The 12,050-nt window shown below is 37.6% G+C and overlaps 3 protein-coding genes across 5 annotated transcripts; 2 read left to right on the top strand and 1 right to left on the bottom strand.

The window, feature by feature from the left end:
- The first annotated feature begins 699 nt into the window (after positions 1-699).
- On the top strand, positions 700-8,160 carry LOC121257211 (probable serine incorporator). Its single transcript, XM_041158149.1, has 13 exons — positions 700-956; positions 1,526-1,758; positions 1,882-1,958; positions 2,406-2,565; positions 2,868-2,892; positions 3,850-3,939; positions 4,605-4,776; positions 5,546-5,619; positions 6,079-6,148; positions 6,551-6,622; positions 7,106-7,239; positions 7,340-7,413; positions 7,836-8,160. The coding sequence occupies exons 2-13, from the start codon at positions 1,527-1,529 to the stop codon at positions 7,925-7,927; spliced, it is 1,272 nt and encodes a 423-aa protein (XP_041014083.1). The 5' UTR covers positions 700-956; position 1,526; the 3' UTR covers positions 7,928-8,160.
- On the bottom strand, positions 7,721-12,050 carry LOC121257220 (hydroxyethylthiazole kinase). Of its 3 annotated transcripts, XR_005939178.1 has the most exons (4): positions 11,492-12,050; positions 10,765-11,196; positions 9,254-9,756; positions 8,774-9,103 (listed from the first exon to the last, which is right to left on the bottom strand). XR_005939178.1 is itself a non-coding variant. In XM_041158167.1 (3 exons), the coding sequence occupies exons 1-2, from the start codon at positions 11,939-11,941 to the stop codon at positions 10,804-10,806; spliced, it is 843 nt and encodes a 280-aa protein (XP_041014101.1). In that variant the 5' UTR covers positions 11,942-12,050; the 3' UTR covers positions 7,721-7,892; positions 10,765-10,803. The 3 variants fall into 3 exon arrangements, 2 of the variants coding, with proteins under 2 accessions (XP_041014101.1, XP_041014095.1); XM_041158167.1 differs by lacking the exons at positions 8,774-9,103; positions 9,254-9,756 and adding an exon at positions 7,721-7,892; XM_041158161.1 differs by having other exon boundaries at positions 8,774-9,756.
- On the top strand, positions 9,019-9,929 carry LOC121257236 (dirigent protein 16). Its single transcript, XM_041158184.1, has one exon. It carries the CDS (start codon positions 9,019-9,021, stop codon positions 9,766-9,768), a length of 750 nt encoding a protein of 249 aa, XP_041014118.1. The 3' UTR covers positions 9,769-9,929.

Below are 12,050 nucleotides of genomic sequence, written 5' to 3'. Positions count from 1 at the left end.
CATCATCTTTTTCCCAATTTGGTTAATGCCTCACTCTTCTACGTGACATGAGTGTGAGTGAGCGAGCGAGCGAGCTAGCTTTGCTATCGTTTTCTCATCAAGTGCAAAAGTTACGACTCTTATTAAAACATCACTCGGTTCTAACTTACTGTCGTCAATAGTGAAAATTGAAGTACTCCAAGCCTTGAACTAATAAGGGAAGTTGAAATTAAGTTATTAGCTAGATTCAAATTTCAAACCAGAAAATACATGATGTTGCTCATGTCGTCTGTTCTTGTTTAACTTGAATAGCATTGCTAAATTTGTTTGACTGATAAACATGAAGCTGCTTTGTAGTTGTTGAACAATTAAAGGTTGTACTTAATTGGGACCAAATAAGAATGGAGCTTCTCCAATTCTCAAGGCAATACTCCCTTTACAGCTGGTTTCTTCTATTATTTTCTTAGTTAGGAAAGATGATTCCCGTAATCTTTACCAATACCATTTTAGATTTCCTCTCGTTTGCACGTACTTGTTTAGAAAATGTTGGAAAACAGAAGAAAAAGTGGGAGACAATGAGCTGTTTGGACTTTGTTCGGTGTTGGGGTTAATTGACATAGGTAATGGCTTCATGAAAAAGTCAAAAGTGTGTCTGAGAGGGATATCCGTGTTATATATTAAAGAATGTCAAAGGTCTCCATGCCATTCCGAGGGGGAATCATTGCATCGCAGAAGAAGACATTGGCAAATGGTTCTTGGAATCCAACGGTTATGAACCGCAGCTGCAACTTTAATATCATACTCCGAGCTTTATAGAAAGCCTTTCAAACAACTGCTTTGGAAATTGCTAGCTTCCTTCTTAGTCCTTGTAAGAAATAAGAAGTTGCCAAAGTGTTTTCTTTCACTCACATTCTTCCTGCTTTCAGCAGCTCAGGTGCTTCAAGCCTCATACCACACTGGAGAAACGAGAAAGAAAGGTTGGAACTTTAACCTCACCCCTCAATAAATGCTCCTTTTCTTCCTTTTTCTATTAATTCATCAAGCATATCATCATCATTACTATTATCATTCGATTCACAACATCTGGTTTTCTTCTTCTAATTATTGCTGGGATTCTGTCCAGCAACTGGACATTTTCCTCTTCTGGGCATTGTTTTGAAGTCCGTTCTGATCTGTCTGAGTATACTTATCCGGAAAAAAAAAAAAAAAAAAATAGAATATACTAAAATGTCAATATTCTTTCCCATATAATTCTGGAAGGCTCCTGTATACAAAGTACCAACTCTTGGGCTAAATGTGTCTGTTTTTCTTTCTCGCATCACCATTTGGAGATGCATTTTCTACTTATCGAAGGTAAACTGGAGCATTTGACTTAATTTAATGTTACTTTTGTTTCGTGGAGAAAAATATGCATTGTTTATTCCTTTGAAGCAGTATTTTTTTGTAATTTTTCAGTGTAGATTTTTTGATGCATTAGATATATGGTGTAAAAAAAGGTGTGATATTGATAAGTTAGGGAATTTTGCTTTACCGATTGAGTGAGCAGAATGAGAGTGTCGAGTGGAGCACAAGAAGCTACTGCAGTAGATATTAGGCTTGAAAACACTGAGGTTGTCTCTCTGGAAGAAGTATCTTTGGAGCAAAAGAACGTTGACTACTCAGCACAAAGGAAACAGACACAGCAAGCCCGTTATACGTATGGTACCATCTTCTTGATAACAAATCTTATGGCTTGGTTTGTCCGCGACTATGGGCAAAAGCTTTTACCTCAGCTACACTGTAAGTCGATGCTCTCTCCCTCTCTCTCTCTCCAAAAAAAAAAAAAATTATACATGCAGTTACTGTAGATCCTGGTATACACAGTTACACTGCGCTTGCTTGTCATAAAACTTGTTTTTGCAGACCCAACAGCTTGTGGAACCGAGGGGCATGATTGTTTTCGGACACTGGGAGTACTTCGCGTGAGTTTAGGATGTTTTGTATCTTTCTTCAACGGTGCTTGAGGAGGGTTTTTCAATATGAGTATTCAGAACTGTGGCAATATAAATATATACTGTACTTGAACCTCTTATTCATTGGCCAATCATGATTGCTTGGCCTAGAGCTCTCTTGAATATGATATCTGTTTGAAAGCCAGATTCAGATAGGTTTTCCATAACTGCTTGTCTTAATGTCAGAATCGATATATACTCAATCTGTTCCGCTAGACAAAATGTCTGGTTGCTGTGGCTTAAGAGTTTCGGTTTCCCTTTTATATCCGAGTCTGACTTGAAATATAAATAGTATAGCACTTGAATGTACTTCCACATATAATATGAAACATTACACGATTCCATGTGGTGCATTGTTACTGATTTGTAACGGTAATTAGTTGTTTGTATCATTTTCAATCTTCATGAATTAGCATCCTTGACACAAAGTATCAGATATATTTCTTTCTAATGTTTCTTACTACATCTAAAACAAGGAAATTGTTTGAAGTTCGCAATACCTGGCATTCAAGATGGTGGGCGTTTAAGTTTTTCCTGTTTGCTGTATCAGTGACAGTTCCATTCTTCTTCTCTCCAGATTTTATTCAATTATATGGTACGTTGAAGATTTTGTTTTGGGCAGAATAACCTTGTTGACCTTGAGTTCAGTAGCGAGTCATGAATATTTGCATCTGATTCATACTAATCCTATCTCCTTTCCTCAAAATAACAATGGTCACAGAAAGTTAACAGTAGTCATATATGTAAAGAATGGAAGCTTCCAATGTTGACCCTATTCGTCTCTAATGCAGTTGAATATTCCTTTTGCTTTTGTTAAAAGCTATTCAGGCTCTTTGCTCTCTCCATCTTGAAGAATAGATGCCAGAAATTAATAAGCTTGTCACTGTTTCTTTGCAGGTGAATTTGCTCGTGTTGGTGCAGGGTAATCTTTAATTTCTTCTTAAATGCTTCTATCTAAAGCAATCAAAGTTCCTATAGAAAATTTTTCAATATAGGGCTGCAAATGTTTATGGCACCTTATCTCAATGAATTGACCAGATAGTGAATACAGAGAAATGTTTGGTTCACAAAAGTAATATTCATAAACTGATGTGGCTTGTTGTGGTGCATTAGGTTGCAAAGCTTTTTTTACTGCAAAGTAGATTTAATGTATCACATTCAGTCACATCAATTTGTGAGTTTCACTTTTGTGAAATTTCTTTATAAATGTAGCACTTCTCCTTAATCCATTACTGCAGTCTCAGGGAAACCAGAATTTCAGGCATCTTTGCACAACACAAATGTGCTGAGAGTTAACATAAGTTGCACCATCTTGTACCTTGAAGCAACTTTGTGGGTTTACATTTAATACAACATTAGTTTTTATGATAAGGAACTGTGCAAATGCAATTTTTTTCTTGGTTAAACCCCATTTAATATAACCAAATTCTAAGATTTTGATGTTTTTGGGAACTGGAACCCACAAAAGGCAATGCCAACTTGATAGAAATTAAAAGAATAAGGCATAGATGGATACAGTGATCAATGAAGTTTCTGGAATTTAAAGTACTCAATCGGCAAATGTCTGATAAGATAATTGAAGAAAACATGGTTAGATTTTTCCGCACGGGAACAGAATTTCTGGCATTTTTTGCTTCTGCACGGATCTCAGAGAAGCCAGTGATTCAAACACCGGAAAAAAAAAAAAAAAAAAAAAAAAAAAAAAAAAATCAATTTGTTGGATCTGTTTTCGTTTTCCTCGTACTATCTGAGAATTAGATAGATGCAGATAGAAGGACAAAGATCTGTTAGATTGCTTGCATACTCCATGTTCTATGTGGTTGATCTTTAGAGTACTGTACACTATCACTAACATTAAGTTCTGATTTACATGTTACAGGATTTTTCTCATCCTACAACTTGTAAGTGTTATCCAGTTTATCCATTGGTGGAATAATTACTGGATGCCTGATAAGGAAAGGAAGCAAAGGTATAAGCTCTTGCTCCCCGCCCTAAATCTCATAGGGGTCAGTGTTAGGCACTATGTGTATCCATCCAATATCAAAAGCTTGAAATGCTTAGTCCAAACATCTAGACTACATAGGTGTCTTCAGAACATCCATCTTGGCCAGATGCGTGATATTGTATTCCAGATAGGCATTTAGTTCAATAAAGCAAGGGTCCATCTCTGAGTTTAAGAAATTAAGGGAAGGTTGAAAATCTAACTTATGTGGTAACTATTTATCTATTGGATTTTCAAGTTATCAGTTCCTTGTTTGATTATTATTTCAGATAGTTTAAACTTTCTGTTGCTTACTAAGCTTTTCAGAGTTCCATTTCACTTATCAATTAAAACAACTTAGGAGTAATGTAAATCAAACGTTGATATGTTTATTTGGACTTACCATTCAGAATATACAAATCTCTTTTAGGATGTGCTTAGATTGTCTATGACATGTTGCAGTAACATGTTTATCTCAAGTATAAGATATGATAACATACTTTGTACTGGTAGAAGGGCAAATGATTTCCAAAAACATAAGATACTACTTTAATGAATTTAACCTATTAAGGTCTAGGATGATGTTGACCTTTTAATTGTGGGTACTTGACATTATCACTGAAATTGCTGATAACTTCTTTTACATTTTACAGCTGCTCCCTTGGGTTATTAATGTCAACAATTTTCTACATTGCTTCCATATGTGGAATTGTGTCAATGTACCCGTTATATGCACAAAGACTGTTGTGCACACTCAACATATTTTTCATCACATGGACTGCAATTCTGCTAATTGTGATGATGGTAGTATCCTTGCATTCAAAGGTATGCCCTTCAAGGAATTTCTTTCTGAAGTACTCTTCAAAATTTTCCAGTGTTGCAGTTCAAAGCTGTCAGATCATGTTCTGGTTTTAAAATTATTAGACCAGAAAGGGTACTCATTTGTGGTTGATTAGCAAGTTGTTTGTGTTTCATTCCCTGAAAGTTTGGGCTGTTTTTCATATTGACTATGAAACATTCTTTGCTCTCAAGCATTAGTTGGTGTGACTAGCCTTTGACTATTTGATGTTCATTTCCTGTGACATATTTCACATGCCAACATGCTAGCTGGAGATGTCTCCTTTACCCTCAGATAAGCATGATTAAATTTAGGATTCCCATTGGCTAGTTGAGCTATTTTACATAGACTTATTTTGAATCATCTTTCTCCAAATACTATCAGTGTTGACAGAATGACAACTTGACGACCCCTGTTGGAAGGAAATGGACTCCTCAAATATTAGAAGGCTTAAAGATCTGTTTTTAGACATTCAGATGTTATAATTTTACTGTTGGATTTGTTTGCCTACAATATCACAATCTCATTATATATATATATATATATATATATATATATATCACCCTAGTAGTATAGTTTGAGCCTGGTTTGGTAGGGGAGTCTATGTGTTCATTTATCATCAATTCCAACCATATTACTATTAGCAGTTAAAGTTTATTGCTGTATCATGGCTACAATGGTTCCCTTTTCAGCTTGGTTCTTTAGGAATAAACCGGACTGATATTCAAAATTTCATTATCCATGTGCTTTTCACAGGTCAACCGAGGTCTTTTATCTTCAGGGATAATGGCGTCTTACATTGTTTTCCTCTGTTGGTCAGCAATCAGAAGGTTAGGACTGAGTTTGATAGTTTGAAGTGTTTTGGATGCCTAGATTGCATTGTTTAGCTGTTTTCACTACTCTTTTGCAAGTCAACTAATTAATTGTAAATCATTCACATTGGACTTAAGAAATAACGACACCGTAAGGTGTGCCATGCCTGTTTCTCTCCATATTTGTTTCCTCCATGTTCTTTTGGTCTTTCTGCTCTCATTAAGGTGTGTGGCTATTGACATGGCTCGCTACTCTAGTTTATTTCTGGAATTCTATGATGAGTTACTCCATTATTATCATATCATTATTGTTGTCATTATCAATATTATCTTCATTTTGCTAACTCTTTTATGATTTAAATATCGGGTCTTTCATTGGCTCAAGACCACTACTCCTGTTCTGATCATGATTCCAGCATGTTTATTGATCTTATACTTGTTTATGTGAAATCATTTTTTTCAAATGTGCTCTTTCAGTGAACCCGCCACTTCCAAATGCAACACACAGAAGCCAGTGAATGGAAATGGTGATTGGACTACCATAGTTGTAAGTGATTGAACCAACCTTCTCATAAGAGTCGACAACTTTTTGGTATAAATGAAGTGTCCCCCCTGTTTGTATTTTCGAGTATGCATTATGGAAGATCATTCTTTGGTCTTCTTTTGTGATTGTTGGAATCTCTCATCCTTGCGGATTTCACAAACATGCTTAGAATACCGGATGATTGAATCATTGCTGAAATATTATCTTTTTCTTCAAACATGAAGAAAAATCACTAGTCTATATTTTAAGGAGTGCTGTTGCCAACAACCAAATCCTCTCTTTTGATTAATTAATCGAAAAAAACAAAAAAGATACACATGTATGAACTGCTGCACAAAGAAGTTGGAATGTGAATTAACTAGTAAACAATATTTTTTTCCTCGTATGTGTATCTCGACCTTCCAGGGCTTCCTGATAGCAATATGTGCAATTGTCATGGCAACCTTTTCCACCGGGATTGATTCAAAATCATTTCAGGTGAGTTGAAATCTGTTTCATTTGATGTTACCAATCCTCAGGGTCTTCAAGAAGCTAGAGAATTTCGGTCATTACTCACAGCTGGTCAGACAACAGTTGTATCTTTTTTGTAAAGCCTTTTCAGTTAAGGTGTACTGGAAATGTCATTAAAGAGAAAAGGTCAAACAGCTGCAACTCGGTTTCCATCATTTGCATGAGCCAGTGCAAAGAGATTTTCTTGACAAAATTTTGTTCGATCATTGAGACAAGGCAGGAAATCATGTATTGTTTCCAAGTTCATGAAGCTCATCAATTAAACAACTGGAACACAAAACAAATTTGACTTATATATCTTACCGCATACCTTCCTGTCTGTCAGCTAACAGAGGATGGATGTAAAACATTTTGATGGTGAACTTGGGCCAAGTTAATCACTTGTTAAGAGTGAGGACGATTTCATTGTTTATTTAGTAAGATATTATGAGAATTTCTTGCATTGTCCAGTTCCGCAAAGATGAAGTTCAACAGGAAGATGATATTCCTTACACGTATGGATTTTTCCATCTGGTATTCTCCTTGGGAGCCATGTATTTTGCGATGTTATTCATCAGTTGGAACCTAAATAACTCGGCCAGAAAGTAAGAACCTGACAACTCATGCCTCTTTTGACTTAAATCTTTCTATTTGGCATCTTTTTATATCAAACATATATATGCTTATGGACGTTAAAATAATCAGGTGGAGCATTGATGTTGGCTGGGCAAGTACATGGGTGAAAATAGTCAATGAGTGGTTTGCTGCCACTATATACTGTAAGTATTTCCATGCTTGTGTGTGTCATCTTCTAATTGCTTACACAGAAATTTTGGTAAACTCTTTATGATCCGAGGCATTTGTTTCCCATTGCAATTATATGGTAGCATGATAAGTTCATAGAAATAACAGAGTCAAGCTCAACTATTCAAGTATCTGATGCATGCATTAGAATCAGGCAATAAGGATGATATAAACACCAATAGACCATACTCTGCACAATTAGGCAAGTCCACCAAGAAATTCCACCAATGCCAGCTAAAGAATTGGATGTTCAAATGAGCGTTGTTATTATTATTATTATTATTTAGATTGGGAAAGGATTTGAGACACCCAGGATTTGGAACCTGCTTGTAGTGTTTGGAATCATCTCTCTCCTTTTCCTTGTGTGTGTATATTTTAATCCTCAAGTTTTATGCAGTGTGGACTCTGATCTCCCCAACTGTGATACAGAACAAAGTCATGGATCATGATGAGCCTGTCCAACAGATAGATGAGTCAGCTATGCCATGATTGGCTTTATCATTTCTTCTTGTAATCATTCTTTGTGCAGATGTCATTCTTCAATTAACATAAAAGGACAGCTAAACAGTTATGAAAATAAAGCAAAAAAATGGCATTAGTTGAGAATAAGATGCGATGCAATATCCAGTGTCAACCTCATCATCCTAAACATCCTTTTGACACAAACTTAGCAGAAGCTTGTCAAATGCACAAGAATTGTAAGGTCATGTTATGTATTTGGATACCGTACGTGTACTTACGTTTTCATGGTACTCATTGGCCAAATTATTAGTTACGACATGGCTTTGGTGTAGTTGTACCCGACACACTGAGGTCAAGGAAAATCACTACTACCCATCTCCCACCTCTGCAGTGCATGCCAACAATCCAGCTTCCAAGAGGACAGTACAAAAAACAAACAGACAAACTTGAGAGGATTTGCTGGGTAATTAGTGTTTGTCATGACAACTTATTCCATTAAATTATGATTTTAAAAAACTTAAAGTTCAACAGTTTCAAAAGGAGATGTATTTCGTAATTTAATAATTTAATTTCCTCCTTTTCAAGACAGCATTGTCGATTGTCATCCCTACACAAGTCAGGCATGATCATATTTCACAAAAGGAACTTGTAGAAAACATGGAGCTTGGAATGGCTCAAGGTGATGAATTATAATTCAGATTAAAAAGGCGTACGGTAGCATCGTTTTAGACTAACTGCCTTTCCGTCTCCTTTTTACTGCTTTCAGTCGAAAAAGACTCGATCCAAAATTTCAAATGAGTACAGCCCCCGAATGCCTGGAACACCTTAAATATAACAATGTCAATACTACACTTCATAAGTAAAGTTAACTACTTAAATAAAAAGCCATTTTTTTTATCAGTAGCTAATACACCTTAAATAAAAATAGTTTCCCATAACTAACACCGATTCAACAACTTCACCACATTCTACAACAACTCCATCTTAAGCTGGCTATGCCCTCTGTATATAAGAAGCAAGATGCACAGGCTGCTTGCATTATCAGTACTCATCAATCTTTCATCTTTCATCTTTCAATTCTCACAGATCTGATAACCCTCAGATATACACACTTCAAAATGTTCAAGCAGTTTTCACCTTCTATTTTCATCCTAATACTAATTGCAACTGTGCACATGGTAAGCAACATTGATGCAGTTGATCCTGCAGCAGCCACCAAAGAAGAACCAATCCTTGAGCTATACATGCACGACATTCTTGGGGGCAGTAACCCTACAGCTAGGCCAATCACTGGCTTGCTAGGTAATATCTACAATGGTCAGGTGCCATTTGCGAAGCAGATAGGGTTTATACCTCCAAGCGGGGTTGCCATCCCCAACGCAAATGGTGCACTTCCAACCGTCAATGGTGTCAATGGTCTCCCACTAGGAACCGGCTTAGCTGGCACCACTTTTGCAGGAAGCACAAACAATCAAAATCTACCTCAGACCCAACTTGGACCTGATGGGTTGGGGCTAGGCTTCGGAACAATTACAGTCATCGATGACATATTAACCTCCAGTCCAGATTTGGGGTCACAAACATTGGGGAAAGCTCAAGGAGTTTACGTGGCAAGCTCTGCAGATGGAACCAGCCAGATGATGGCATTTACGGCTATGATTGAAGGAGGGGAATATAATGACAACCTCAACTTCTATGGAGTATACAAAATTGGGAGTACTGTATCATATTTGTCAGTGACAGGAGGGACAGGCAAGTTTAAGAGTGCTTATGGGGTTGCAGAAGTACGATCACTCATACCTTCAGGTCAACATGTCACAGATGGTGCCGAGACATTGCTAAGGATCACTGTCCATCTGAAATATTGAGAATGTTTCGTTAAACTATATGCCAGTTTGTTTGTGTGGAAATGGATATGGAATTGTTTAGTATCTTTTATTGTATCCACTGAAAGTCGAGATTGTTGATAATTCTATATATCTCGTGTACTTGTCTTCTAAAGTGTTCTGCTTATGGTGATGGCATATGAAAGGGGATGTCTTGTTACTTGATTCCCAAGGGATACCATTAAAGTAGAATCTCGATGGTTCCATATGCAAGATGTAATATTGCCACCAACAACTAATACATCAGTAGAAGGATGCAATGAAAAGCTGAAGCATAAGCAATTTGTTCAAAAAAAAAATGATTTTCTAATTAGACTTTTTCCTATTGTTTTTTGAATGACTTCCTAATGGTAATTGCATTCAGAAGCTAGGGTGAGAGTTATAACCACTATCTTAAATCATTTACACGCATTGTGCTTTGAACTACATCACACATATATATCTTCCCACGAGATATATCGACATAACCTGACAGTTAATGGCAAGTTTTTACTCTACTAAAGTTTGAATTAACGTTTCTTCTTTCTATGGATTGTAAGAGCATGAACTTGAGACGGTCAAAAGCATGATTATAGGATGATATAAGTTGATTTTCCATCAAATCTTATGTTTCTTAAGGGGACACATGGGAAGAAAATCTCTTCTTGGGTTTTAATCACACCATAACTAGAGGCACGACACATCAATGACAACCATATAATCGGAAAAAAGGTAATTTATAAAAGCTTCACAATTCAAACACACACAGAACTATTCGTATAAATGCTCAAAGATTAAGGTTTTTAATTTTTTTTCCACTGTACAAGGGAAATAAAAAGAGAAAATGTAGTTGCAAGGGTAACAAAATGCAGATACTATACGAACGAAAAGTAACTCAGCAACTGCAGTTCCAAATGAAAAGAAAAATGTGCAGTAGCTGACAAGCCAACCGATTGATATGTTATTATCATGCTCAATATAGGGGTTCCATGCACATACCATACATACAGCTCTCATGTATCAATTTTTTTTTTTTTTTTATCGGTAGCCGGTTATGTTAACGCGAGAAAGCACATCAGCCTCATCAAGCCCATGGAGTGAATCGATCATATGCATTCGCAATGAAGCTGGACCATTGGCCATCTTCATTCCCATCTCACCAGCAATCCCAAATACGGATAGTGCCGAAGCTGTTGCTTCAAAAGCATGTGAAGGATCAACAGCAACAAAGGCAGCAATGAGAGCAGTGACAGAACATCCAGTTGCTGTAATTCTTTGCATCATAGCCACTCCATTGTGCGCACCAACAACCAACTCCCCATCTGTAATAATGTCAACAGCTCCAGACACCGCAACTATGGCACCGCTTGCTTTAGACAATGACTTCGCTGCATCCACTGCATCAGTGGACTCGTGCGAGCTGTCTACACCCTTTGAAAACCATAACTAGGTTATAGAGTTACAAAAAAATGAATCAAACAGCTATGAATTACGCGATGAAGTTAGTTGAAGACTGCCTTGATGACCCAAGATTGCGATAAACCTTCAGACACCCAGAAACAATATCGTCATAGTATTCAAAAACCTTGGTAATCAGTAAATGAATAAACTTTATTAAAGACTGCCTTGATGACCCAAGATTGCGATAAACCTTCAAACACCCAGAAACAATATCGTCATAGTATTCAAAAACCTTGGTAATCAGTAAATGAATAAACTTTATTACCTTCGTGGGTCCAACAGAGGCCTTGGAGAGCGCAATAACCTCGGACGCATTTCCTCGGATAACGGTAGGTTTAAGCTCCACGAGCTCCAAACAAGCCCTTAACCGGAAACCAGAAGCCCCGGCAGCGACCGGGTCGAGAACCCAAGGCTTTCCGGTCCTGCAGGTCAACTCGGCTGCGGCCTTCATGGCGGGTAGCCAGTCGGGGGAGAGCGTGCCCACGTTGATGCAGAGCGCGTTGGCGTGAGGGGTGAAGTCCGGGATCTCAACGATGGAGTGGATCATCGCCGGCGACGCCCCGGCGGATAGGAGTGTGTTGGCCATCAGATCCATGGAGACGAAGTTGGTTATGCATTGGATGAGCGGTGACTGGCTCCGTACAGCCGAGAGTAGAGCCCACGCTTTGGAAGCCCAGCCGGTTGGCTCTGGTTTTTCTATGGACTCGGATTCCATGTGGCTCAGGCTCACGACGTCTCCCCCTTTCCGCCCACCCTGCTTGCGAATGCTTCCTATTAGATTCGTCGGCCAAACTCTGTAGTCAATACATCAAACGCTATCATTC

The sequence above is a fragment of the Juglans microcarpa x Juglans regia genome, chromosome 1D (assembly GCF_004785595.1).
Source record: "Juglans microcarpa x Juglans regia isolate MS1-56 chromosome 1D, Jm3101_v1.0, whole genome shotgun sequence".
Taxonomy (NCBI): domain Eukaryota; kingdom Viridiplantae; phylum Streptophyta; class Magnoliopsida; order Fagales; family Juglandaceae; genus Juglans; species Juglans microcarpa x Juglans regia.
Note: the sequence above shows the minus strand (reverse complement) of the source record. Positions and strands in the feature narration are given on the sequence as shown.

Bases quoted from the DNA above. Each gene is read 5' to 3' on its own strand.
- LOC121257211 (XM_041158149.1), top strand. From the start codon at position 1,527: ATGAGAGTGTCGAGTGGAGCACAAGAAGCTACTGCAGTAGATATTAGG. The intron at 4,777-5,545 runs GTATGCCCTTCA...TGCTTTTCACAG, and splicing joins TAGTATCCTTGCATTCAAAG to GTCAACCGAGGTCTTTTATC. The intron at 7,414-7,835 runs GTAAGTATTTCC...AGTTTTATGCAG, and splicing joins GTTTGCTGCCACTATATACT to TGTGGACTCTGATCTCCCCA.
- LOC121257236 (XM_041158184.1), top strand. From the start codon at position 9,019: ATGTTCAAGCAGTTTTCACCTTCTATTTTCATCCTAATACTAATTGCA.
- LOC121257220 (XM_041158167.1), bottom strand. From the start codon at position 11,941: ATGGAATCCGAGTCCATAGAAAAACCAGAGCCAACCGGCTGGGCTTCC. The intron at 11,197-11,491 runs GTAATAAAGTTT...TGGTTTTCAAAG, and splicing joins CCTCTGTTGGACCCACGAAG to GGTGTAGACAGCTCGCACGA.